Source organism: Tamandua tetradactyla, chromosome 16 (assembly GCF_023851605.1).
Source record: "Tamandua tetradactyla isolate mTamTet1 chromosome 16, mTamTet1.pri, whole genome shotgun sequence".
NCBI classification, from domain to species: Eukaryota; Metazoa; Chordata; class Mammalia; order Pilosa; family Myrmecophagidae; genus Tamandua; species Tamandua tetradactyla.
The window spans coordinates 47,203,681-47,228,654 of NC_135342.1; the positions used below are offsets into that span (position 1 = coordinate 47,203,681).

The following is a 24,974-nucleotide window of genomic DNA, read 5'->3' on the forward strand; positions in this document are numbered from 1 at the left end:
CCTGCTAGGACAAAAATACTTGACATCAATTAACTAGAAATAAAGTGCCAGTTAATTCAGGCCTCAACAAGAGGTGCCTCCCACAGTACAAAAAACACGAATTGGTCTTTCCCCTCCCTAAGGAAATAGCACCCTCAAGTGGGCATTAAAAACAATGTACTACTTTTGTTGGTAGCAACACATTGTTTTATTTTTCATTTAGTATTTGTGGGAGTCACATAAACAAACTGCAAACACAGTTGAAACTCTAATAATCGTTGTCTGATAACTCAATCCAGAAGGAATGGGATTTTTTGTTTGTTTGGTTTTTTAACACTTTGAGCCTTATCGTCACAGGAAATAAATTTAAATTTCAATGTCGGTGGGAATGCAAAATGGTTCAACTAATTTAAGAAAAAAATTGGCAGTTTCTTATAAAGCTTAAAACACACTTACCATATAACCCATCGAAACCACTCCTAGGTATTCACCCAGTAATGAAAACACGTTCACACAAAAACATATTTGCAAATACTATGCTTTATATCTTTGTTAAATTTCTCGAACGTGACAGCTGAACTTAAGGTGGTTACATATGTGTGTCCTCGTTCTCAGGAAATAGACCTGAAAAGGTTGAGTGTTAGAGGAATATTATGTATACCAACTGCTCTTAAATGTTTAGAATATAGATAGGTAGATGCTAGAGATAGATGGATAATGACAGAGAATGATATAACAAATGTGACAAAATGCTAATAGTTGGCAAATCTGGGTATCTGGGTGGAGGGGTATGTTGGAGTTCTATATATTGTTTCTGTATATTTTTGCAAGCATAAGATTGAAATTATTTCAAAACATAAAGTTGAAAATATATATACACACAAATGTTATAGCAGCTCTTCTCATAATCATGAAACACTGGAAACAATTTAAATGTCTTCAACTAATGTATAGGAGGCTAGAAGGCTTAATTATATTTTATCACCACAATTGACTTTTTTTTCTTTCTTTTTTCTGTGAAAAATAACATATATACACACTCAAAAAAAAAAAAGCAATAAATTTCAAAGCACAGCACCACAATCAGTTGTAGAACATATCTCAGAGTTTGACATGGGTTACAATTCCACAATTTTAGGTTTTTACTTCTAGCTGCTCTAAGATACTGGAGATTAAAAGAGATATAAATTTAATGATTCAGCAATCATATTCATTTGTTAAATCCTATCTTTTCTGTATAACTCCACCATCACCTTTGGTCTTTCTATCCCTCTCTTTAGGGGTATTCGGGTTATGGCCATTCTAACTTTTTCATATTGGAAGGGTCTGTCACTAGTATGGGGTAGGGAGATGGAACTATGTGATGTTCTGGAGAGCTGCGTCCTCTAGGTTTCAGGACTTATCTGGTCCAGGGACCCATCTGGAGGTTGTAGGTTTCTGGAAAGTTACTCTAGTGCATGGAACCCTTGTGGAATCTTATTTATTGCCCTAGGTATTCTTTAGGATTGGCTGGAGTGGTCCTGGTTGGGGGTTGGCAGGTTATGATAGAGAGCAAGGTCTACCTGAAGTTTGCATAAGAGCCACTTCCAAAGTAGCCTCTCGACTCTATTTAAACTCTCTCTGCCTCTGATACTTTATTAGTTATACTTCTTTTCCCCCTTTTGGTAAGGATGGAATTGTTGATCCTACAGTGCCAGGGCCAGATTCATCCCTGGCAGTAAGTTTTTTCAAGCACAAAATATAATGCATTCAGATAAAATTTTGTTGTGGTAATAGATTTAAAAGTTTAATCCCCATGATAAGCCACAAAGAAAATATCAGAAAATATGCAGGTTCACAAAGAAGAAATTAGAGCACATGTTGCCGGGGAGGTGAGGAGCGTGAATGGGTGAATGGAGAGTCAATGCATAATGGGCATAAGGTTTCTGTTTGGGGAGATGGGAAAGTTTTAGTATTAGAAAGTGGAGAAGGGCGGTGCAAGGGTGACTCAGTGGCAGAATTCTCGCCTGCCATGCCAGGAAACTGGGTCTGATTCCTGGAGCCTGCCCATGCCAAAAAAAAGAAAAAAGTAAACAGAAGGTAGTGAGGGCACTGCAATATAGACTGTAAGTTCTATATCAAGTTAAATTTCTTCACCTTGATAACTGCACTTAAGGTGGTTAAATAAGTGAATATGTTTATTCTTAGGAAAAGTACATGGTAGTATTAAATGTTCAAGGCAACATGATGTTTACAATCTACATTCCAATGTTTAGAAAATGGTTTGATGCTAGATAATATTTCAGTTTGCTAATGCTACTGGAATGCAATAGACCAGCAATGGATTGGCTTTTACAAAGGAGATTAGGTTACAGATTTACAGTTCTAAAGCTGTGAAAATGTCCAAATTAAGGCATCAACAAGAGGATATCCTTTCGGAGGAAAGGTCGCTGGCATCTGGGTTTTCTCTGTTACCTGGCAAGGCACATGGCGACTTGTGCTGGTCCGTTTCTCCTGGGCTCTGATTTCAATGGCTCTCTTTCTCTCCTCCAGAGGCTTTTCTGTGGATTTCATCTCTTAGCTTCTCTCTCAGCTCTCTCCAGGTTTGGCTCTTTCAGTTCTGTGGGTCCGTGAATAGCATCTCCCTGGACATTTTTATCTCCAAGCCTCTGTCATCTCTCCGTTCTCTGTATCGGCGATGAGCTCTGTTTTCTGTCTTGTATTCTCTCCACAGATGACTCAGGTAAATGGATTAAGTTGTCACATTGAATTGGGTGCGTCACATTTCCATGGAAACAACCTAATTAAAACGTCCCTCCCACAATAGGTCTGCCCCTACAGGGATGGATTAAAAAATAGACTTTTGGGGGGTTATAGAACAGTTTTAAACCAGCACAGACAGATAGATACAATGATCTGGTAAATGTGGCCAAATATTAAAATTGGTGGATCAGTGGATCTGGGTTTCTGGGCTGATAGGGAGATGATGGCATTCTCTGTATGGGGTTTGCATTATTCTTGTTATCTTGTAAGTTTGAACATAATTCAAAATAAAAAGTTAAAAAATGGCTCATTTTAAAACCTTACCTCTTTCTTTGAAGAAATTTTAATGTCAGCTATTAAATTATTTTAGCTTCTTTTTTATTGTGAAAAAGAACATATATACAAAAAACTTCCAAGTATATTTTAACAAGTAATTATAGAACAGATTTTAAAATTTGGTGGATTACAGTTCCACCAAATTTTGCTTTTTCTTCTAGCTGCTCCAAGACATTGGAGACCAAAAGAAATATCAATATAATGATTCAGAAGTCATACTCATTTGTTAAATCCTGTCTTCTCTGTTATAATCTTCTTTCTCTCTCTCTCTTTTTTTTTTTTGGTGAAAAATAGCATATATATATATAAAAAGCAATAAATTTCAAAGCACATCACCACAATTAGTTGTAGAATAGATTTGAGAGTTTGGTATGGGTTACAATTCTACAATTTTAGGTTTTATTTCTAGCTGCTCTAAAACAAATATCAATATAATGATTCAGCAGTCAAACTCATTTGTTAAACCTGACCATCTTTGTATAAATCCACCATCACCTTTGATCTTTCTCCCACTCTTTAGCGGTATTAGGGCTATGCCCATTCTAACTTTTTCATGTCGGAAGGGGCTGTTGATATTATGGGATAGAGAGACGGAACTAGTTGATGTTCTGGAGAGGCTGGCCCCTCTGCATTACAGGACTTATCTGGTCCAGGGACCCACCTGGAGGTTGTAGGTTTCTAGGAAGTTACTCTAGCGCATGGAACTTTTGTAGTCTTATAAACACCCTAGGTGTTCTTTAATATTGGCAGAAATGGTTTTGGTTGGAGTTTGGCAAGCTATGCTAGGTAGCAATGTCTAACTGAAACATGACTAAGAGTGACCTCCAGAGTAGGTTCTTGACTCAATTTGAACTCTCTCAGCTGCTGAAACCTTATTTGTTACACTTCTTTTCCCCTTTTGGCCAGGATGGCATTGTTGATCCCACAGAGCCAGAGCCAGACTCAGCCTTGGGAGTCATCTCCCACACCACTAGGGAGACTTTCATTCCTGGATGTCATGTCCCATATTGGGGGGGCGGGGGGCGGACAATGTTTTCACTTGCAGAGTGGGGCTTAGAGAGAGTGAGGCCACATTTGAGCAACAAAAGAGGTCTTCCAGACGTGGCTCTTAGGCATACCTATAGGTAGGCTAAGCTTCTCTGCTACATACAGAAGCTTCACAAGAGCAAGGCTCAAGATCAAGGGCTTGGCCTATTGATTTGGGTGTTCCTAATGTTTGACACAGTATCCGGGGTTTCCCTGGAGGTAAAGTTTAATAGCTTCATATTTTTTTCTCCCATTCCTCAAGGGGCTTTGCCAGTACTTTTTGATTACCTACTTAATATACTCTGGGATGTATCCTGGCATTACATTAAGCTATACAGGATTCAAGACTCTCATTCTTATTCTGGGCTCCCTGTGTGTGGATTGTTTAAATGAGTTATCTGAGCTAGATTATGTGCTACTGAAAATTTAGGTTCTGGACAAAATAAACCTTTCTTCTTTTGGTCTCAAAGAGCAGGTGAAGTTCTAAAATATAGGCAATTTCTTCCTTACCCCTGTATTCTGAATTATCTTAATCACAACCTGATCAGCTTTGTTCTTATCTCTAAAAAACAGGTTATACATATATAAAACAGCCCCTCAATGTCCAGAAATAACAATCACCACTCCAGACTAACTGCTATAAAAGCTTATAATCTAGGCCCCAGTTTTCTTATAACTATTTTCTAAATGAGACCATACGATATTTACTCTTTGGTTTCTTGTTGTGGCCATGTTTTGAACATACAATCTGCAACCAATTCTCTTGAAAATACTGATGTTAAATATTTTTAAACATTTTATTGTGGAATATAACATATATACAAAAAAGCAATAAATTTCAAAGTATACTGTAACAAGTAGTCATTTAATAGATTTCAGGGTTGGTATGGGTTACTGTCCCACAATTTTAGGTTTTTCCTTCTAGCTGCTCCAAGACACCGGAGACTAAAAGAAATATTAATATAATGATTCCACAGTCATACTCATTTGTTAAATCCTATCCTCTATTATAACTCCTTGCGTTAGTTTGCTAGCTGCCAGAATGCGATATACCAGAACTGGAACAGCTTTTACCAAAGGGGAATTTAATAAGTTACAAGTCTACAGTTCTAAGGAAGAGAAAGCGTCCAAATTAAGGCACCAACAAGAGATTACCTTCACTCAAGAAAGGCTGATACTGTTTGGAACAGCTCTGTCAGCTGGGAAGTCACATGGCTGGCGTCTGCTGGTCCCTAGCTCCTGTGCTTTGTCGTTTTCAACCTCTGTTCCTGTGGGGGCTCCTCACTTTGCTTCTCCAGGGCTGGCTCTCATCTCTTGACTTCCCTTGGCTCTCTTTAGGTTCTGACTTGCTTAACATCTCATGGCATTTCCATATCCATGTTTTCTGCCTGTCAACTCTGCTCTGAAGTTTCCGTCTGCTCTGTCATTTCTGACTCTTACGTTTCCTCTTTTAAAGGATTCCAGTACACTAATTAAGACTCACCTGGAATGAGTGGGGTCACATCTCCATTTAATCAAAAGGTCATGTCCACAATTGGGCGTGACACATCTCTGTAGAGATATTCTAATCAAAAGTTTCCAACATACCGGATTAAATGAAACAGCTGCCCCAACAAGACTGAATCAAGATTAAAACATGGCTTTTCTGGGGGAACATAATATTTTCAAACCAGCACACTCCTCCTCTTTTGATCCTTTTCCCAATCTTTAGGGGTATTTGGGTTATGCCCATTCTAACTTTTTCATGTTGGAAAGTGGTGTCAATAGTATGGGATCAGGGGATGGAACTAGTTGATTTTCTTGGAGAGGCTGGCCCCTCTGAGTTTCAGGACTTATCTGGCCTAGGATTCCAATTACAGGTTGTAGGTTTCTGGAAAGTAATTTAGTATGTTCAGAGAACATTTTAACAATTAGTTATAGAACAGATTTCAAAGTTTGGTATAGGTTACAGTTTCACAATTTTAAGTTTTGCTTCTAACTGCTCCAAGACACTGGAGACTAAAAAGAAATATTAATATAACCATATTAAAATAAATCATATTCTAATAAAATACATATGTAATGGGAATAAAGTTTAAATTCTACTAAAAATAGTGAAGTTCATTTTACTTCAATAAACAATTCAAGTTTTACCCCTGGTAAAGTGTGATAATAGTATACAAAATAAGTAAGATCATTATTTTAAAATTTAGTATCTCCATCCTAAATATAAGGAAAGAGAACTTTTACAAACTTCTTTCAAATGCGTGTAAACTGTTTGTGTAGGGCTTCTATTCTTGTCCCAGAGTCACCTTGAAACTGAGCATTGACAAAGCAAATTCAGTCCTAAAAGGGTCACTAATTAATGTGAATTTTACCTCAGGTTTCACAGAGAGGGTTTCATTGTCTCCAAACTGTCCCTAAGGTGTCTTGTTATCTAGCCAAGTCTCCCCTCTCTATCCTCTCTCCTCCCCCTATATCTTCCATAACTCCTTTTTTTTTGTCCCAAGCAGTTTAGTTCTCTACCTCAGTTTACATACCACACTGCGCAAAGCAAAAATAGCAAGACAGCAATTCTTATTTAATACACACACACACACACACACATACGCACACACACACACACACACACACAGCTTTATATAAAGTTAAACCAACTGGGTGGCTGAGAGTAGTACACATATGTGAGTTAGACGGAATGTAAAGTCACCCTATGGAAAAAAAATAATTTCTGCATTAAAAAAAATCCAATAGCTACTTTAAAGGCTCACATAAAATTAAAACATAGGATAAAACTAGAAATTAGGAGCGGAGTGGAGATTTGAATTTAGGCAAATAAGCCCTTGCTGTTATCTTAATTTTTTAGATAAAGAAACCCAGGTTACGAGGAGTTATGATTTCTAGGGACAGCTTGAACATTAAACCTTCATTGTCAACGTTTCTTGGACATTTTCTTTTTCTCTCTGCTAGATGGTCTCGCCGTGGAGAGGCACTTAAAACGCGGAGAAACCCTTTTGCCCAGGGGTGACGACACAAGTTTTTTACGTAATTTTTGGCCCACATAAGCCTCCGGACTGGACTACATTTCCCAGCAGGCCGTGCTCACAACTACTGGAGCCCATAAGAGGTCCCGCGCCGTTGGTAGCAGCGCAGTCGTGGAGAGAGCGACTGACGGGCGGGCGCTTCACGGTTTGAATGGCTCTGGGTCCTGGCCCTCGACTATCCTGAGGACCAGCCGCCCTGGGGTGCGATATGCCGTCTGGAGGCGACGAGTCGCCGCCGCCCCCGCCTCCCCCGCCGGCGGCCGCGGCCTCAGAGGCTGAGGAGGAGGACGACGACGGTGAGGCGGGGGAAGTCGCGCAGCCGGCCGGATCGCCGGCCACTCAGACCCAGCGGCGGTTCGACGAGCTGTGCAGCCGCCTGAACATGGACGAGGCGGCGCGGGCGGAGGCCTGGGACAGCTACCGGAACATGAGCGAGAGCTACACGCTGGAGGTTCGTCTGTGCGAGGAGGCGAGGGGGCTCTCGGGGCCTAGTGGTTGTGTCCCGCTCCGGAGATGGGGCCCCGCCTTCTCACCCCGGACGGGGCGACCCGCAGGGACCCGAGGAGAGGCCCCGGGCGCCCAGCCTGGAGCGGGATGGGAATCCTTTCTGCCCACTGTAGTCTTGGAAATTAGGCTTTTAAAAGTCTCTTAGCGGCTCTGAGGGTGAATCTGGTCTTGCTGCTCTTTCCTCTTGGCTCAGAATGGGAAACACGTCTTGTCCTTAAGTAAAACGGCGAGGCTGAGGTTGTACTGCAGTCACCATTACAGAAATGGGCCTGTGTGGTCGTTTTGCAGCCCTGAGTACCCGATTGGCAGAATGAACATGTGTGGTTGTCAACACTGTACTGAGAAGGGAAGGAAGGGGATTTGCCCAGGTTCGCTCAGCGTTTGATCCGATTTTAGCGCCTTAGGTCTCTAGGCTTCTCCTCCACTTCTTTTCCTGTTGTACCAAATTGCTTTCATTGAGGCATCGAATCGTTTGAATTAATGTATTGTTAAATTTCGTGCCGTGTTTATGTACGGTAGTAAGACTAATCTTCCTTAGGTCAAGTTAAATGAACTTTTTGCCTACCGGGATATAGAAGCACGCCCCCACTAATCACCAGTGAGTCAGAGCTGCGACTGCTCTGAGGATCTTTTTTGGTCACCTCAGACATTGCACAGGACATGTCATGACCCAGGCATGTCATGTCTCTTTCTTCGTATGGGTCGCACAGATGGGAAAAATGGTCATTTAGCCAGTAATCGTCAACTGAGCAGGCGGTCTCCTCTTTTTGGGCCGAATGGAAAGTGGTACGGAAGTCCGGGTGGTTTATCAGCTGTTTCACTGCCCGTGTGTCTGGCGTTTACACATGAGGCCATTTGTTTTTCTTAAGTTGTTTCATATGCGGTTTGTGGAAAGAGTAGGGCAAATAGGCCCAGGGTGTGAAGATCTACGTTATTATTTAACTCGGTTGTGTTTTTGCCTAAAGTGTAATTGCTGACAAAGGTTATTTTTTTAAAAAATTTTATTGCATTAATAGAATTTTATTTCATCTACTACCCCCTCTTCCCCTTTGTTATATCTACCGAAAGATAGAGTAATATACTTGGGGATTTGACAGACCTAGATGACTTGAGACAAAACTGCTACAAAATTCAAATTTGTGATAAATAAACGGTAGTTATTTTTACCTACCTCACAGAGCTTTTCTGAAGGTTAAATAAGGTAATGTGTGTTCCTGGTACATAGTAGGCACTCATATGGACAGTGCTTTAGATCTTACAGAGTTCTTTCATGTACTCAATGATATGGCTGGAAAGACCATGCTTTTCTTTATCTCTCAGTGCTTTCTGTCCTTTGGTCTGGCAAAGAGGACTCCTTTTTTTTTTTTTTTTAATTTGATCAGGGCCTAAGGACCTCCAAGAAGCTCTTATTTTACCCTCAGGATAATCCTGCAAATTAGGTACAGCCAGCATTATCACCATACTGTAGAACTATTCCGATATATAAAGGTTAAGTTTTATGAAGGCCAGCATTATGTAAGTGCATAGCAGATAGGAGGTAAATTATTTTTGAAAACACATTCTATTACTTGAGTTTTTGAAAAGACTCCAGTTTCAGTTTCTTAGCTCAGTTTACCCAGTTAATGCATGAAACTCCATCCATTTATCAAATATTTCTTTGTTTTGTGTACACTGTTTTAGGTACTGAGGATAAAGCAATGAAGAAAACTGGTAAAAATTCCTACTATGGTGGACATTATATTTAGATATGATGTGAGATAACATGGAATGTCATTCTCATGGAGTGTACAAAGGAAAATAAAGCTCACATGATATTTAATACAGAATACTGGTTATAGAGTTGTACTTTTTGATTGCTTGTATTTTCTGAGCTTTATGATTAATTCATTTAATTCTCATTATCCTTAGGTAAGAAAACTGAACCTAAGAAGTTTTCCCAAGGTGTTGTAAATATATGGCAGAACCGGAATTCAAACCCAGATCTACTTGACCCCATAGGTGTATGACCATGAGTTGTTAATTTTGAGAGTGACGCCTTTTTTTGGTGGAGGAGGGGAGTTGTGGGCATCAGGGGCTTTTCAACAAACATTTTTTAGGACCAAAGGGAAACCAGGTACGGAGCCTGCTTTTAACCTGTCTGTAGCCTAGTAGACCTACATTAATTAAGAAATAGGTCCTCAGTCTACTTTGTTCTTTAAGCACTATAAAATTATAATATGTAAGACTAATTTTGTTTCTTCTTTTTGGGAATGATATGGTTGTAAATTCCCTAGAACCAAAATAGACCATTAAAAATCATCTACTGCAAACCTTTCATTAAAACACAGGATAATGCTGTGACTTAATTTTATATTAATAAGATATGTGGATGTAAGAGAGAGAAGTTCAGTTGTAAATTAAATTTTGTTTTGACTTTTTGTTTTGAAATATTTTAAACTTGTACAATAATAAAATAATACAAACCGCATACAAAGAACTCCACCATACCTCATCCTTCTCCCCCAATACCCAGATCCACCAGTTTAAACTTTTTTTTGCCATACTTGTTATATCATTCTGTCTATCCATCAGTGTATTATCTATCATCCATTCATTTTCTGAACACTTGAGTGTGGGGTGCTCCTTAAACACTTAATACTTTCGTGTACATTTTTTAAGAACAAGGCCATTCACTCACATAACCGCTTTAAGTACAATTATCAACTTCAAGAAATTTATCAGTGATATAAGCTTACAGTCTTTACTCTGATTTTTCGGTTTGTGCCAATAATGTCTCTTGGGGTCTTTTCTCTTCCTTGCTAGATCCCATCCAGGATCATGTATTACATGACATTTTGTTTCTTCCCTTCCTCCTTTCCTGTATACAACATAAGCTTTCCCATCTCAACCACTCCTAAGCATACCTTCAGTGGGATTCATTACATTCACAGTGTTGCAGTGCCCTTACAAACTTCCATTACTAAAACTTTCCCATATCCCCAAACAGAAACCTTTTTCCCATTATGCATTAACTTCCCATTCACCCTGCCCCCCCCCCCCCCCCGAGCTGTGGCAACCTGTACTCTAATTTCTGTCCCTTTGAGCTTACATATTTTCTGATATTTTACTTGTAGCTACCATGGGACTTAAATTTCACATACTAACTCTTTAACAATCTTGTTTGTTTTGGTATCAATTTAACTTCAATAGTATACACAAATTATGGTCCTGTACCCCTCTATCATCCCAACTTTATGTAGTTCTTTTAATATAAATTATATATTTATATGAGTCCACTGATTCATCATTACATTTTATACATTAGTCTTTTAGATCCCGTAGGAAGTAAAAAGTGAAATAACAAACCAAAAAATACGATAGTACTGGCATTTATATTTACCCAGGTTGTTACCCTGAGATATTTATTTCTTCATGGACCTTCGATCTGTTGTCTAGTGTCCTTTCTTTTCAACCTGCAGAGCTCACTAGCATTTCTTGTAGGGCTTGTCAAGGGTTTCTTAACTCCCTCAGCTTTGGTTTATCTGAGAACTTCTTAATTCTGCCATATTTTTGAAAGACAGCTTTGCTGAATGTAGAATTCTTGGTTGGGAATTATTTTTTACTGTCAGCACTTTAAATAAATATATCATCCCACTGCTTTCTTCCCTCCGAGGTTTCTCATGAGAAATCAGCACTTGATCTTATGAATCTCTCTTATGTATGACAGTTTGATTCTCTTTTGTGGCTTTCAGAATTCTCTTTATCTTTAATACTTGACAGTTTGATTATCATCTGCTCCAGTATGGGTCTACTTGGGTTTATCTTGTTTGGAGTTTGTTGAGTGCCTTGGATGTGTATGTATTTTATCTTTGACTATATTTGGAAAGTTATCAGCCATTATTTCTTTGAATATTCTCTTTGTCCCTTTCTCTCCTTCTCCTTCTGGAATTCCCACAATGCATATTTTTAAACGACAGTTTTATTGATATATATTCACATACTATACAATCCTCCCAAAGTGTACAATCAGTGTTTTTTAGTATAATCACAGAGTTGGAAATTCATCACCACAGTCAATTTCAGAACATTTTTGTTAACACCAAAAAAGAAAGACCCCCATACTCCTTATCAATCACTTCTTAATCTCTCTATCCTTCCCCAGCCCTACATAACCACTAATCTACTTCTGTCTCTATAATTTATTTATATTTTGTGTAAATGGAATCTTATAATATGTAGTACTCTGTGTCTGGTTTCTTTCACTTAGCATAATTTAAAAAATATTGTTGTTTTTAATTAGAGAGGTTGTAAGTTTACAGAAAAGACGTAAAAAAATACAGTGTTCCCATTTAACCCCCTGTTGTTGACCCTTTCCATTAATGTGATACCTTGCTATAATTGATGAAAGAATATTAAAATATTACTGTTAACTATAGTCCATAATTATATTAGGTATATTTTTTCCTGTATACCACCCTATTATTTAACCCTTATAAGTGTTGTGCATTACATTCACCAACATAATACAGCAGTCTTAATTGTGTTGACAATAATATGCTACTATCATCACTATTTCCAAACATTTCCAATCAACCTAAATAGAAATTCTGCACAAATTAGACATCAGCTCATCTTTCTCTATCCATTTTATCCCCCTGATAACCTGTATTCTAGATTCTAACTCTATGAATTTGCTTATTATATTTACTTCATATCAGTGAGATCATAAATATTTATCATTTTCTCTCTGACTTATGCCACTCAACATAATGTGCTCAAGGTTCATTCATATTGTTACATACATCAGAACTTCATTCCTTCTTATAGCTGAATAATATTCCATTGTATATTTATCCATTCATCATTTGGTGGCATTTAGGTTGTTTCCATCTTTTGGCAATTGTGAATAATGTTGCTATATATGTTGGTGTGTAAAGGTCTATTCAAGTCACTTGTTTTCAGTTCTGCTAGATATATGGCAGTTCTGTACTTTGTGTCCTGAAGAACCACCAAACTGTCTTCCACAGTGGCTACACCATTACATTTCTACCAGCAGTGAATCAGTGTTTCTATTTCTCCACATCCTCTCCAACAATTGTAGTTTCTGTTTTTTAAACAGTAGCTATTCTAATAGGTGTGAAATGATATTTCATTGTGATTTTTTTGTGTATGTGTGTGTGTGTGCTGTATGGCGGGGGTCACATTTCATTCTTTTCTCATGTTGAGTATCCCATTATTGCAGCACCATTTGTTGAATTTTTGCTTGTTTTTTCTTTCTTTTGTTTGCTTGTTTGTTTTGCTTGTTTTTTTTTTTTTTTTTTAGGGGGAAGTGCATGGATCAGGAATCAAACAGGTTTCCCACATGGCAGGCGAGAGTTCTTGCACCCCTCTCATTGTGATTTTGATTTGCATTCCCCTAGTAGCTAGTGATGTTGAGCATCTTTTCATGTGCGTTTTAGCCATTTGTATTTGGAAAAATGTCTATTTTGCCCATTTTTAAGTTGGGTTGTTGGTCTTTTTGTTGTTGAGTTGTAGGGTTTCTTTATATGTTCTGGATATTAAACCCTTGTCGGATACGTGGTTTCCTAATATTGTCTTCTATTGAATATGTTGCCTTTTCACTTTCTTGACAGAGTCCTTTGAAGCACAAAAGTATTTAATTTTGAGGAGGTCCCGTTTATCTATTTCTTCTTTTGTTGTTTGTGCTTTGGGTGTAAAGTCTAAGAAACCACCACAATGCGTAATTGTTAATGCTTGATGATGTCCTACGTGTTTGTCAAGTTCTTTTCTCTTTTCTTTATTCTTTCTTCTTTCTGCTCTTCAGACTGGATGGTTATAAACTATATTTACTTTGGAAATTTTTACATCAAGAATGTTGTGAAGCCATTTCCCAGAGATGTATTTAATACCCATATCTGTGTGTGTGTGTGTGTTTAAATAGAAAGCCTATGACCTAATAATTAAAATTAGGCTTTTGAGCTAGTCTGTGTGGTAAACATTTTCATTTAGACCAGCATTAGATACCATGAAACTAAAGAATATCATTGGTCTTGATAGGAGGAAAGAGTTGAGTTAGCTCTTGAAAATAAAATATTATGAAAATGATCTTATAGAATTTATGTCCTCAAAAGTATTTTTCTTAATGAGTTCCAGTAATGGGTCCACAAGAGTCCATGTGGTTATAAAAATAAATTTCATGTATCCATGTCCATGCATATGTTTTTATTAAGTATAAATTTAGTGACTTCATGTACATTAAACTTTAATTTTATATGTAATTCTTTCACTTTATGGATTTTGAGTAAGATACAGCTCGTACTCAAAACCTATATATATACATACACATACACACACACACACACACACTCAAGCACACATCTATACAAAAATACATGCAACACTATTGTTCCAGTTTTTATAGCTTACAAAATCACCCTGCAATTCAGTAGCATAAATTAATTTATTAGGCTCATAGATTCTGTGAGTCAGAATTCAAACAGGGCCCAATGGAGATGCCATGTTTCTGCTTCACAATATCTGGTGCCCACTAGGAAGACTTGTACAGCTAAGAACTTGCACATCTGAGGCTCCTTGGGCTCCTCTGAATGTAAGTGGACTCTTCATGTGGTCTCTCCAGCATAGTGATTCCGGGTCATCAGACTTCTTACATGTAAGTTCAGGACTTCCAAGTCACGTGTCCTGAGAGAGAGTGAGCCAGGTGGAATATGTATTGCTTTTTATTATCTTGGAAGCTATATGGTATCAATTCTTTTTTTTAAATGCAATTTTATTAAGATATATTTTCAAATACTATATAATCACTGAAATTTTATAGTCATTGGTTCACAGTATCATAATATTATACTGTGCTTCTGTCATAATCGATTTTTGAACTTTTTCATTTCTCAAAAAAAATTAAAATAAGAACAAAAGTAAAAAAGAACACCCAAAACATCCCATAGCCCCCCTCCCCCATTATTTATTTATTTATTTTTCCTTACTCATGTGTCCATACGCTGGATGAAGGGGGTGACAGCCACAAGATTTTCACATTTAAAGTCATACCTTAAAAGCTCTGTAAATACTCAGTCATCTTCAAGAATCAAGGCTATTGGATTATAGTTCAACAGTATTAGATTTCCCTCTAACTACTCCAGTACCCCCAAACTGAAAAGGAATATCTGTATACTGCATAAGAATAACCTCCAGAATGACCTCATAACTCTTTTAGAAATCTCTTAGCCACTGAAATTTTATTTGGCTTCATTTCTACCCCCCTTTTTGTCAAGAAGGCTTCCTCAATCCCATGATGCCAGGATCAAGGTCATCCCTGGGGGTCATTTTCCATGTTGGCCAGGGAGATTTACACCTGGTGGTCATGTAGTGGTGGTCATGTCCCACATAGTGGGGAGGCAGTGAGTTTACCTGTGGAGTTGGCTTAGGGAGAGAGGCCACATCTGGGCAACAGAAGAGGTTCATTGGAGGTGACTCTTAGGCATAATCATATGTAGGCTTAGCTTCTCCTTTGCAGGAATAAGCTTAATCTTGGCAAGCCCCAAGATCAAGGGTCTGGCCCAACAACCTGGCAGCCCCCAGTGCTTGTGAGAATACAAGTCTTTCCCAGATGGGGAAGTTTAGTATTTCCACCTTTTTCCCCAGTCCTTCAAGGAGACTTTGCAAATACTTTTTAATCTTCTGCCCTGATTACTCTGGAATGTGTCCGGGCATCAAACCAACCTGTACAAACCAACAAGATCTCACTCCCTATTTAAGGTTCCATGAAATTGTGGTGTTCAGATAAGCTGACTATACGTTAAATTAGATAGTATGAAAAAAATGTAGATAGTATGTTACTGAAAATATAAATTTTGTACCAAATAAACATCTCTTCTTTTGGTTTCACACCAAAACTTCATCTTCACACAGAAGATGAAGTTTTAAAATATGGTCAATATCATCTTTTACCCTTTAGTCTGATTTACCTTAGTATTATCCAGATTAACATCATTCATATCTCTAATTGATGTTTGATCATGTTTTCAGTGTTTTTAACAGTACTGTATGGGGGCACGCTAACTTTCATAGCTGCAGAACTCTAGCTCTGACACTCTACTTTTAAACTGGTAAAGACACTTTAAAAAGTTTATTCAGTTCAGGGTGAGGGAATATAGACCCCTGCCTTTATGTCAATGTCATTTTATAACAAGAGCATATGGGATAGGGTCATCAGTGGAAAATATCGTTTCCCATAAGTATCAAAAACACTTCCAATTTAAATATAATAATTATTTTATATTGAAATATATATATAGCTTGTTCGCTAAAATATAATTTTCTTTTGTTTTACAGGGAAATGATCTTCATTGGTTAGCATGTGCCTTATATGTGGCTTGCAGAAAATCTGTTCCAACTGTAAGCAAAGGAACAGTTGAAGGAAACTATGTATCTTTAACGAGAATCCTGCGATGTTCAGAGCAGAGGTAACTATGTTAAAGTTTGAAAGTGGAGTGTGACTATATGAAAAGCTCATAAATCATAGATATAGTAACTATTCTCTCTGTTCAGCATTTTCTGAGCCTTTGTACCTGTGTAATACTGAATTTAGAAGCTAGATATTGTTTTTCCCTGACCATAGCTAAGTTAGTATCCATTATATTTTAGGTTTTGATGAAAAAAATATAAATTTCAGTGTATTAGGTTCTTGTATGAGAGTATGTGACTATTAAAGGTTGTGTCTTATCATTGTGATAAGATCAGCACAATTCTAAATGGACATTGAAAAATTTAAGGGACAATCTAGGTTGAAACAATAAATAAAATACTGATTTATAGTATACTTAGAACTGTATGCATAAGACTTACATTGAACATGTAAATATTTCTTGATTTGCTGTTGGAGGATAAGCAACACTAATAAAATCAATTATAAAGAAGGTCAAATAATGTTTAAAAGAAGAGCTAGAAATTGCTTTTTCAACCTGTAATATAATTGAATTGTGTGCATTTATTATTTATGCCTTCTGAGTGAATTTTCTTCCATGGCTTATTAAAAGATTAATGGAAAATAATATTTTCCATTTTGGTGGAAAATATCACTGCTAAAATATGGACCTAATGGTTTAAAAATCACTTAAAATTGAAATAACTAACAAGAAATATATTTTTGAAAGTTTATTGTGGTAAAAATATATACATATAACATAGAACTTGCCATTTTAACCACTTAGGTGTACAATTCAGTGACATTAATTACATTCACAACGTTATGCTCCCATCACCAGTATCCATTAGCAAAGCTTTTTCATCAATCCCAAACAGAAACCATCAAAAATAACTTCCTACTCCCTTTTCCCCCAAGGCCCTAGATCCTTTAATCAACTTTCTGTATATGTGAATTTTTCTGTTCTAGAAATTTCATATAAATGGAATCAAACAATATTTTTCTTTTAGCGTCTGGCTTATGTCACTTAACATATTTTCACAGCTCATGTTGTAGCACATATTAGAGCTTCATTCCTTTTTATGGCTGAATAATATTCCACTGTATGGATATACCACGTTTTGTTTATCCCATTATCTTTTGATGGTTGATTACATTGTTTTCACTTTTTGGCTGTTGTGACTAAGGCTGCTCTGAACATTCACATTGTATTATCTAAGTTCCTGTTTCTAATTTTTGGTAGTATATGCTTAGGAATGAAATTGCCAGGCCATATGTTTCTGTGTAGTTCTGTGTTTGAATTTTTGAGGTATGGCCAAACTATTTTCAACTGTGTCTGCACCATTTTGCATTCCTTCCAACAATGCATGAGAATTCCAATTTCTCCACATTTTTGCCAACATTTGTTATTTTCCTTTTTTTACCTTCTTAATAATAGCCATCCTGGTGGGCAAGAAATGTTATATTTTAACTGAAGTATTTAACCTTGAACTCCATCTGAGTTATATTTAGGCTGATGAAGAAGAGACAATAAATCTGCACTGGTAGATTTAAGTAAGGTGCAAAAATATAATCATTATGAAGAAGAAAAATGAAGGTAGAAAGCTCCAATTAAATGCCAAATCAGGAACTTTAGAAGCAGAAGTCAAATTATGCTATTATCATAATAAACTATTGTAACTTAAATTTATCCAACATTTTAATTTAAGCCATAGCTTTAAATCCCTTTCAAAACCTCAATTTTTATCTTTAGTTTTTTTATCTATAGATTCAGATTATTTACTTTTCTGTCATAACGGACTAAATGGATTAAAAACAAAGAGCATATTGGGAAAAGAAATTTACCATTTATATTTCTAACAAAGGATTATGTCTAGAATTATCTGAAGAACTTCTAATATATGGTTATGTAATAGACAAACACCCGCTAAAATGATGGGTAAAGAATATGACTTCACAAAATTCAAAACTCATAAAGCTAATATATAGGAAAAGATGCTCAGTCTCAGTAAATCTAGACGATCAAAGTAAAATGAAGAAGATAGTATTTCATTTTTATGAGATTGAAGAAATTTGAAGTCTGAAAATACTAACTTTGGTCATTATGTAGGGAAACAGGAACTCTTTTTTACTGCTGGTGTACATTGGTGAGAGTGTATATAGACACAGCCACTTTTGTGGAAAATTTGATGGTATCCAGTAAAGTTGAAGATGCTCATTCTCTGACTCAGCAGTTCTACTAATTGGGATAGTCTCTAAAGAAATTCTTGCACATGTGTACAAGGATATGTTCATTACAGCATATTTTTGTTACCATGGACATTTATAAGCAATCTAATTTTCCATTATCTGGGGAATGGATGTAAAAATCACAGTGTGTTCATAGGAAGGAATGTTTTTAGCAATTAAAATGTATCAATGTTAATGAATCTCAGAAACATTAGTTAAAAAGCTAGTTGCAGGATGAAAACAAAAGATAACATTTATATAAAATTTTAAAACCCAAAAGATACTACTTATTGTTTATAAATACATATATATGTGGTAAGTGTAAAATCATGAATGGGAAGGATTCACACTGACTTTAGAATGATTATCTTTTGGGACAGGGTGGGGAATGAAATTAGGGAGGAAGACAAATGGGAATTGTGGTTGTTTCTGTAGTGTTTCTAGTTTTTAAAAATTTGAAGCAAATATAGCAACATTGACGTTGGACAGCCAGCGCTGGCCTGTGCTTGTGGCAGTAGGGAGGTGCTAGTCTTTCCAAGCAAAGCATTATATTTTCTAATTAAAAAAAGCTGAAGACTTCCGGAGAAGATGGCGGCTTAGTAAGACGCGCGGATCTTAATTCCTCCTCCAGAACAGCTACTAGGGGAGTAGAAACGATACAGAACAGCTCCCGGAGCCACGACAGAGATCAAAAAGACAGCGTACCCCATCCTGGAACAGCTGACTTGCTGAGAGAACCTGCTCCGGTGAGATCGCCGAGTGGCGCAGGCTTCCCTGGGCGGGGCGGCAAGCGGCCGGAGTCCCTCCCTTCCTCCTTCCCGGGCCAGCTGGCAGAATTGGGCAGGCGGTCCCCTCAAGCCGCGGCGGCTGGCGCCCCCACCACACGTGGCCCCCCGGACCAACTGAGAGAATTGGATCGGAAATCCCCAGGCCACGGAGAACGGTGCCCGGGGGGGTCCCTTCCAAACACGTGACTCCCCGGTCCGGCTGGGAACGGTGCACTCTCCCGGGCTGCGGCAGCTGGCGCCCTCCCACCATGCTTGGCGCCCCGGGCCGACTAGGAAATTCGAACGGGCGCTCTCCCGGGCTGCAGTGGCCGGCGTCCCTCCCTGTGTTCGGACCCCTGGGCCAGCTGGCACTCTTCCAAGCCGCTTTGGCTAGCGAACCTCCCCCATGGCGAGAGTTTTCCAAAGTTAAAGGACCCACAGCACCTTTTACTGGTGGGACCTGCAGACAAACGTGTGCCACGAGCGCCACCTACTGGGCAGGATAAGAAAAACAGAACCCAGAGATTTCACAGAAAAATCTTTCAACCTGTTGGGTCCAACACCCAGGGAAATCTGACTAAATGCCCAGACGCCAGCAGAAGATAACGGATCACGCTCAGAAAATTGAAAATATGGCCCAGTCAAAGAAACAAACCAATAGTTCAAATGAGATACAGGAGCTGAGACAACTAATGCTGAATATATGAACAGAAATGGAAAACCTCTTCAAAAACGAAATCAATAAATTGAGGGAGGACATGAAGAAGACATGGGCTGAACAAAAAGAAGAAATAGAAAAACTGAAAAAACAAATCACAGAACTTATGGAAGTGAAGGATAAAGTAGAAAAGATGGAAAAAACAATGGATACCTACAATGATAGATTTAAAGAGACAGAAGATAGAATTAGTGATTTGGAGGATGGAACATCTGAATTCCAAAAAGAAACAGAAACTATCGGGAAAAGAGTGGAAAAATTTGAACAGGGTATCAGGGAACTCAAGGACAATATGAACCGCACAAATATACGTGTTATGGGTGTCCCAGAAGGAGAAGAGAAGGGAAAAGGAGGAGAAAAACTAATGGAAGAAATTATCACTGAAAATTTCCCAACTCTTATGAAAGACCTAAAATTACAGATCCAAGAAGTGCAGCGCACCCCAAAGAGATTAGACCCAAATAGGCGTTCTCCAAGACACTTACTAGTTAGAATGTCAGAGGTCAAAGAGAAAGAGAGGATCTTGAAAGCAGCAAGAGAAAAACAATCCATCACATACAAGGGAAACCCAATAAGACTGTGTGTAGATTTCTCAGCAGAAACCATAGAAGCTAGAAGACAGTGGGATGATATATTTAAATATAGCAAGATTAATTCAATATATTAATATTAGTTAAGTCTAAATGTTGGTGACATTACTTTTGTTATCTATGTATTTTATATTTTAAACTATTCCTTAATTTAAGAAACTTTGGGTACTCTCAGAAAAAAAGTAGGTTAAGAGGTTCTAATATCAAAGGTATGATTATGATTTTGTCACTGTCTAAAAGTACTATAATTTATTGAGATAATTTTATTTTACCTTTATTCTTGTGTATTTTACTTTTATGTTAATTAAAATATTTCTTTTTCATCTTTAATATCAGCTTAATTGAGTTTTTTAACAAAATGAAGAAGTGGGAAGACATGGCAAATCTACCCTCACATTTTAGAGAACGTACTGAAAGATTAGAAAGAAACTTCACTGTTTCTGCTGTGATTTTTAAAAAGTATGAGCCCATTTTCCAGGATATTTTTAAATATCCTCAAGAGGAGCAGCCCCGTCAACAAAGAGGAAGAAAACAGCGGTATGTGTTTGACTTGTTAGTTGGGAATACGCATTTGTCTTTCCTACATTTTTTTTATATCTTTTTTTTCTTTACTAGAAAAGATGTGTGTTTTCAGAACAATCACACATAAAATACGAGATTTCAATATACCTATATGCATACTCAACAATCAACACCTTGCTTTGGTGTGGAATATTTGTTAAAATTGATGATAGCATGTTTTTATAATTGTGCTATTAATTAGAGTCCGTGGTTTAACTTAGGGTTCATTGATTATGTTGTATAGCTCCATGGATTTATTTATTTATTTATTGTTACTATATACACAATCTAACATTTCTCCTTTCAATATCATTTTCAAATATATTTATTTCAGTGCTGTTAATTCTGTTCAAATATTCTATTATGACCACCACATCCCTTTCCCAAATATTTCCATTATTTCAAATAGGAACCCTGTACATTTTATTTATTTATTTATTTTAATTGCAATTTTATTGATATATACTAAATATTCACATACCATATAATCATCCAGAGAATATAGTCAATGACTCACAGTATCATCATATAGCTATGCTTTCATCATAATAAATTTTTGAACATTTTCATTATTCCAAAAAATAATAATAAAATTAAAAAGAACACCCAAAGCATTCCATATCCCCCATACCCCTATTATTTATTTATTTTTTATCTGAATTTTCTTACTTATCTGTCCATACACTAAATAAAGGGCATGTCAGTCACAAGGTTTTCACAATCCCCCAGTCACACTTCAATGCTGTATAGTTATGCAGTCATTTTCAAGAATGAATTGTTGAATTGCAGTTCAACAGTTTCAGGTGTTTCCCTCTAGTTACTCCAATACACCAAAAACTGAAAAGGGATATCTATATACTGCATAAGAATAACTTCTAGAATCACCTCTTGACTCTATTTGAAATCTCTCAGCCACTGAAACTTTATTTTGTTTCATTTTTCTTTCTCCTTTTAGTCAAGAAGACTTTCTCAATTCCACTATGCCAGGGCCAGGCTCATTCCTGGGAGTCATGTCCCACATTGCCAGGGAGATTTATACCCTTTGGGATCTTGTTCCACATAGTGGGGAGGGCAGTGAGTTCATCTGCACAGTTGGTTTACAGAGTGGCCACATCTGAGCAACAAAAGAAGTTTCCTGGGGTGATTCTTAGGGGTAATCATGAATAGGCTTAGCTTTTCCTGTGCAGGAATAAGTTTAAACAGCGCAAGCCCCAAGATCGAGGGCCTGGCCCACCAACTTGGTAGTTCCCAATGTTTGCGAGAATATCAGGTCTTCCCTAGATGGGGAAGTTTAATATTTCCCACTTTTCTCCTAGACCCTCAAGGAGACTTTGCAGATACTTTTTTTTTTCCACAGAAGATGTTTATTTGATGTAACAAAACAATACAATTAGTGTTAGATCCAACCACAAAGAGTAAAGGAATGAAAAATTTGTACAATGCACATAGAAAAACAAGATGTTTACTGTGACAACTATATAGTCCTAAAAATAATGCTTCTAAAATTACTCAATTATTGAAAACTATGTGAAAACAGAAAGATGTTAATAGCAACAAAGTGCATAAAACCAAACATCAAATTTTGAGCAAATCAACATACTAGGCAATTTTACTAATGCAAATACTTTTTTCTCTTTTGCCCACATTCGTCTGGAATGTATTGGGCATCACACTAACCTATATGAATTGACACAAGCTCACTCTCTAGTCAAGGTTCCATGTAATTACGGTGTTCATATAAGCTGAAGCTTCCATTGATTTTATTGATTTTTCCCAAAGAACCAACTTCTGGTTTTGTTGCATCTATCATTTTCATGTTCTCAGTTTCATTTATTTTTGCACTAATCTTTGTTTATTCCTTTCTTCTGTTGTTTACGAGTTAGTTTGATGTTCTTTCTCTAGTTCCTCCAGGTGAGCAGTTAATTCCTAAATTTTTGCTTTTCTTTTTTAATGTAAGCATTAGGGCAATAAATTTCCCTCTCAGCTCTGCCTTTGTTGTATCCCATATGTTTTGATATGTTGTGTCTACAGTTTCATTTGCCTCAAAATGTTCACTGATTTCTATTGGAATTTCTTCCTTCTTTCTATTGGTTGTTTAAGAGTATGTTATTTAGCCTCCTTATATTTGTGTATTTTCTGGCCTTCTGCCTATTATTGATTTCCAGCTTCATTCCATTATGATCTGAGTTTTGTATAATTTCAGTTTTTTTAAATTTATTGAGACTTGCTTTGTGACCCAATATGTGGTCTATCCTGAAGAATGATCCATGAGAACTTGAGAAAAATGTGTAGCGTACTGTTGTGGGGTGTAATGTTCTGTAAATGCCTGTTAAATCTGGTTCATTTATTGTACTTTTCAACATCTGTTTCCTTATTGATCCTCTGTCGAGATGTTCTGTCCATTGATGAGAGCAGTTATTGAAGTCTCCAACTATCATTTTAGAGGTTTTTCTTCTCCTTTCGGTATTGCCAGTGTGTGTCTCATACATTTTGGGGCACTCTGGCTCAGTGCATAAATATTTATGATTGTTATGTTTTCTTGATGAATTCTTCTTTTTATTAATACATTGTGTCCTTCTTTGTCACTTTTACATTCAAAGTCTAATTTGTCAGATATTAGTATAGCTACCTCCACTGTTTTTCTGGTTGTTTGCATGAAATATTTTTTTCCAAACTCTTGTTTTCAGCCTATTTTTGTCTTTGAGTCTAAAAGTGAGTCTCTTATAAACAGCATATAGATGAGTCCTGATTTCAACCCATTTTGCCAGTCTATGTCTTTTTTTTGGCATGGGCAGGCTCTGGGAATCGAATCCAGGTCTCTGGCATGGCAGGCGGGAACTCTGCCCCTGAGCCATCGTTGCCCGCGCGAGTCTATATCTTTTGATTGGGTTCTTTAATCTATTAACATTTAATACTATTACTGTAAAGATAGTACTTCCTTCTACCATTTTGTCTTTTGGATTTTATATGGTATATCTTTTTTTCTCTCTTTTTACCCTTCCTGATAATCTTCATTTCTATACTCTTCTCCAAACCTCTCTCTCTGCTTATAGTGCTCTCTTTAGTATTTCTTGTAGAGCAGATGTCTTATTCACAAACTCTCTCAAGACTTTTGAAATAGTCACTGAGACTGTTAAGTCTGAAAAATATTTTAAAAATCTCCCTCATTTCTGAAGGACAGTTTTGCCAGCTATAGAATTCTTGGTTGGCAGTTTTTCTCTTTCAGTATCTTAAATATATCATACCACTACCTTCTTTCCTCCATGGTTTCTGCTGAGAAGTCCACATATAGTCTATCAAACTTCTCTTATATGTGATGGATTGCTTTTCTCTTGCTGCTTTCAGAATTCTCTTTTTGTCTTTAACATTTGAAAATTTGATTAGTTAAGTGTCTTAGAGTAGCTCTATGCAGCTATACCTTGTTTGGGGTATGCTATACTTCTTGGATCTCTAATTTCATGTTTTTCATAAGAGATGGGAATTTTCAGTGGTTATTTCCTCCATTATTTTTTCTGCTCCTTTTCCCTTCTCTGCTCCTTCTGGGATACCCATAACATGTGTATTTGTGCACTTTATATTGTCATTTAATTCTCTGAGACCCTGCTCAGATTTTTCTGCTCTATTCCATATGTGTTTCTTTGTGTATAGAATTTCAGATGTTCTGTCCTCTAGTTCACTAGTCCTTTCTTCTGCCTCTTCAAATTTGCTGTTGTGAGTCTCTTACAAACACAGATCTGCAGTTGAGGGCTGAATAGATTGATCTCACTGTCCTTAAGTGGCTCTGGTTTTGGCTGCATGGAAACAATATGGGCTTTTATAAGTAAGGTCCAAAGAAGTCACCCCAGGCAGCAGAAATCATCTTGAGATGACTTCCAGTTGACCCATTGGCAGAATTTCATGGCAGACAGTGGCAGGACTCTGGGGCCATGACATTTTCAGATCCTCTGCTTTGGGAGAGCAGGATTGGGAGAAGGTTTTGGCTTCAAAGAACAGGGGAGATACGGAAACTATGGAGAAATGGACTTAGAACTATAAGGCAAAAGGTTTGCCTTCTAAGGATGTCTGACCCCAAGAGAA

The 24,974-nt window shown here is 37.2% G+C and overlaps 1 protein-coding gene across 1 annotated transcript in view; it reads left to right on the forward strand.

The window, feature by feature from the left end:
• The first annotated feature begins 7,173 nt into the window (after positions 1-7,173).
• Positions 7,174-24,974, forward strand: part of RBL2 (RB transcriptional corepressor like 2) — a 113,746-nt gene continuing 95,945 nt past the window's right edge. Inside the window, exons 1-3 of the mRNA XM_077132445.1 lie at positions 7,174-7,557; positions 15,942-16,072; positions 20,673-20,873. Of these exons, the coding sequence (XP_076988560.1) occupies positions 7,315-7,557; positions 15,942-16,072; positions 20,673-20,873 (575 nt within the window). The 5' untranslated portion in view covers positions 7,174-7,314. The remainder of the gene's footprint in view (positions 7,558-15,941; positions 16,073-20,672; positions 20,874-24,974) is intronic.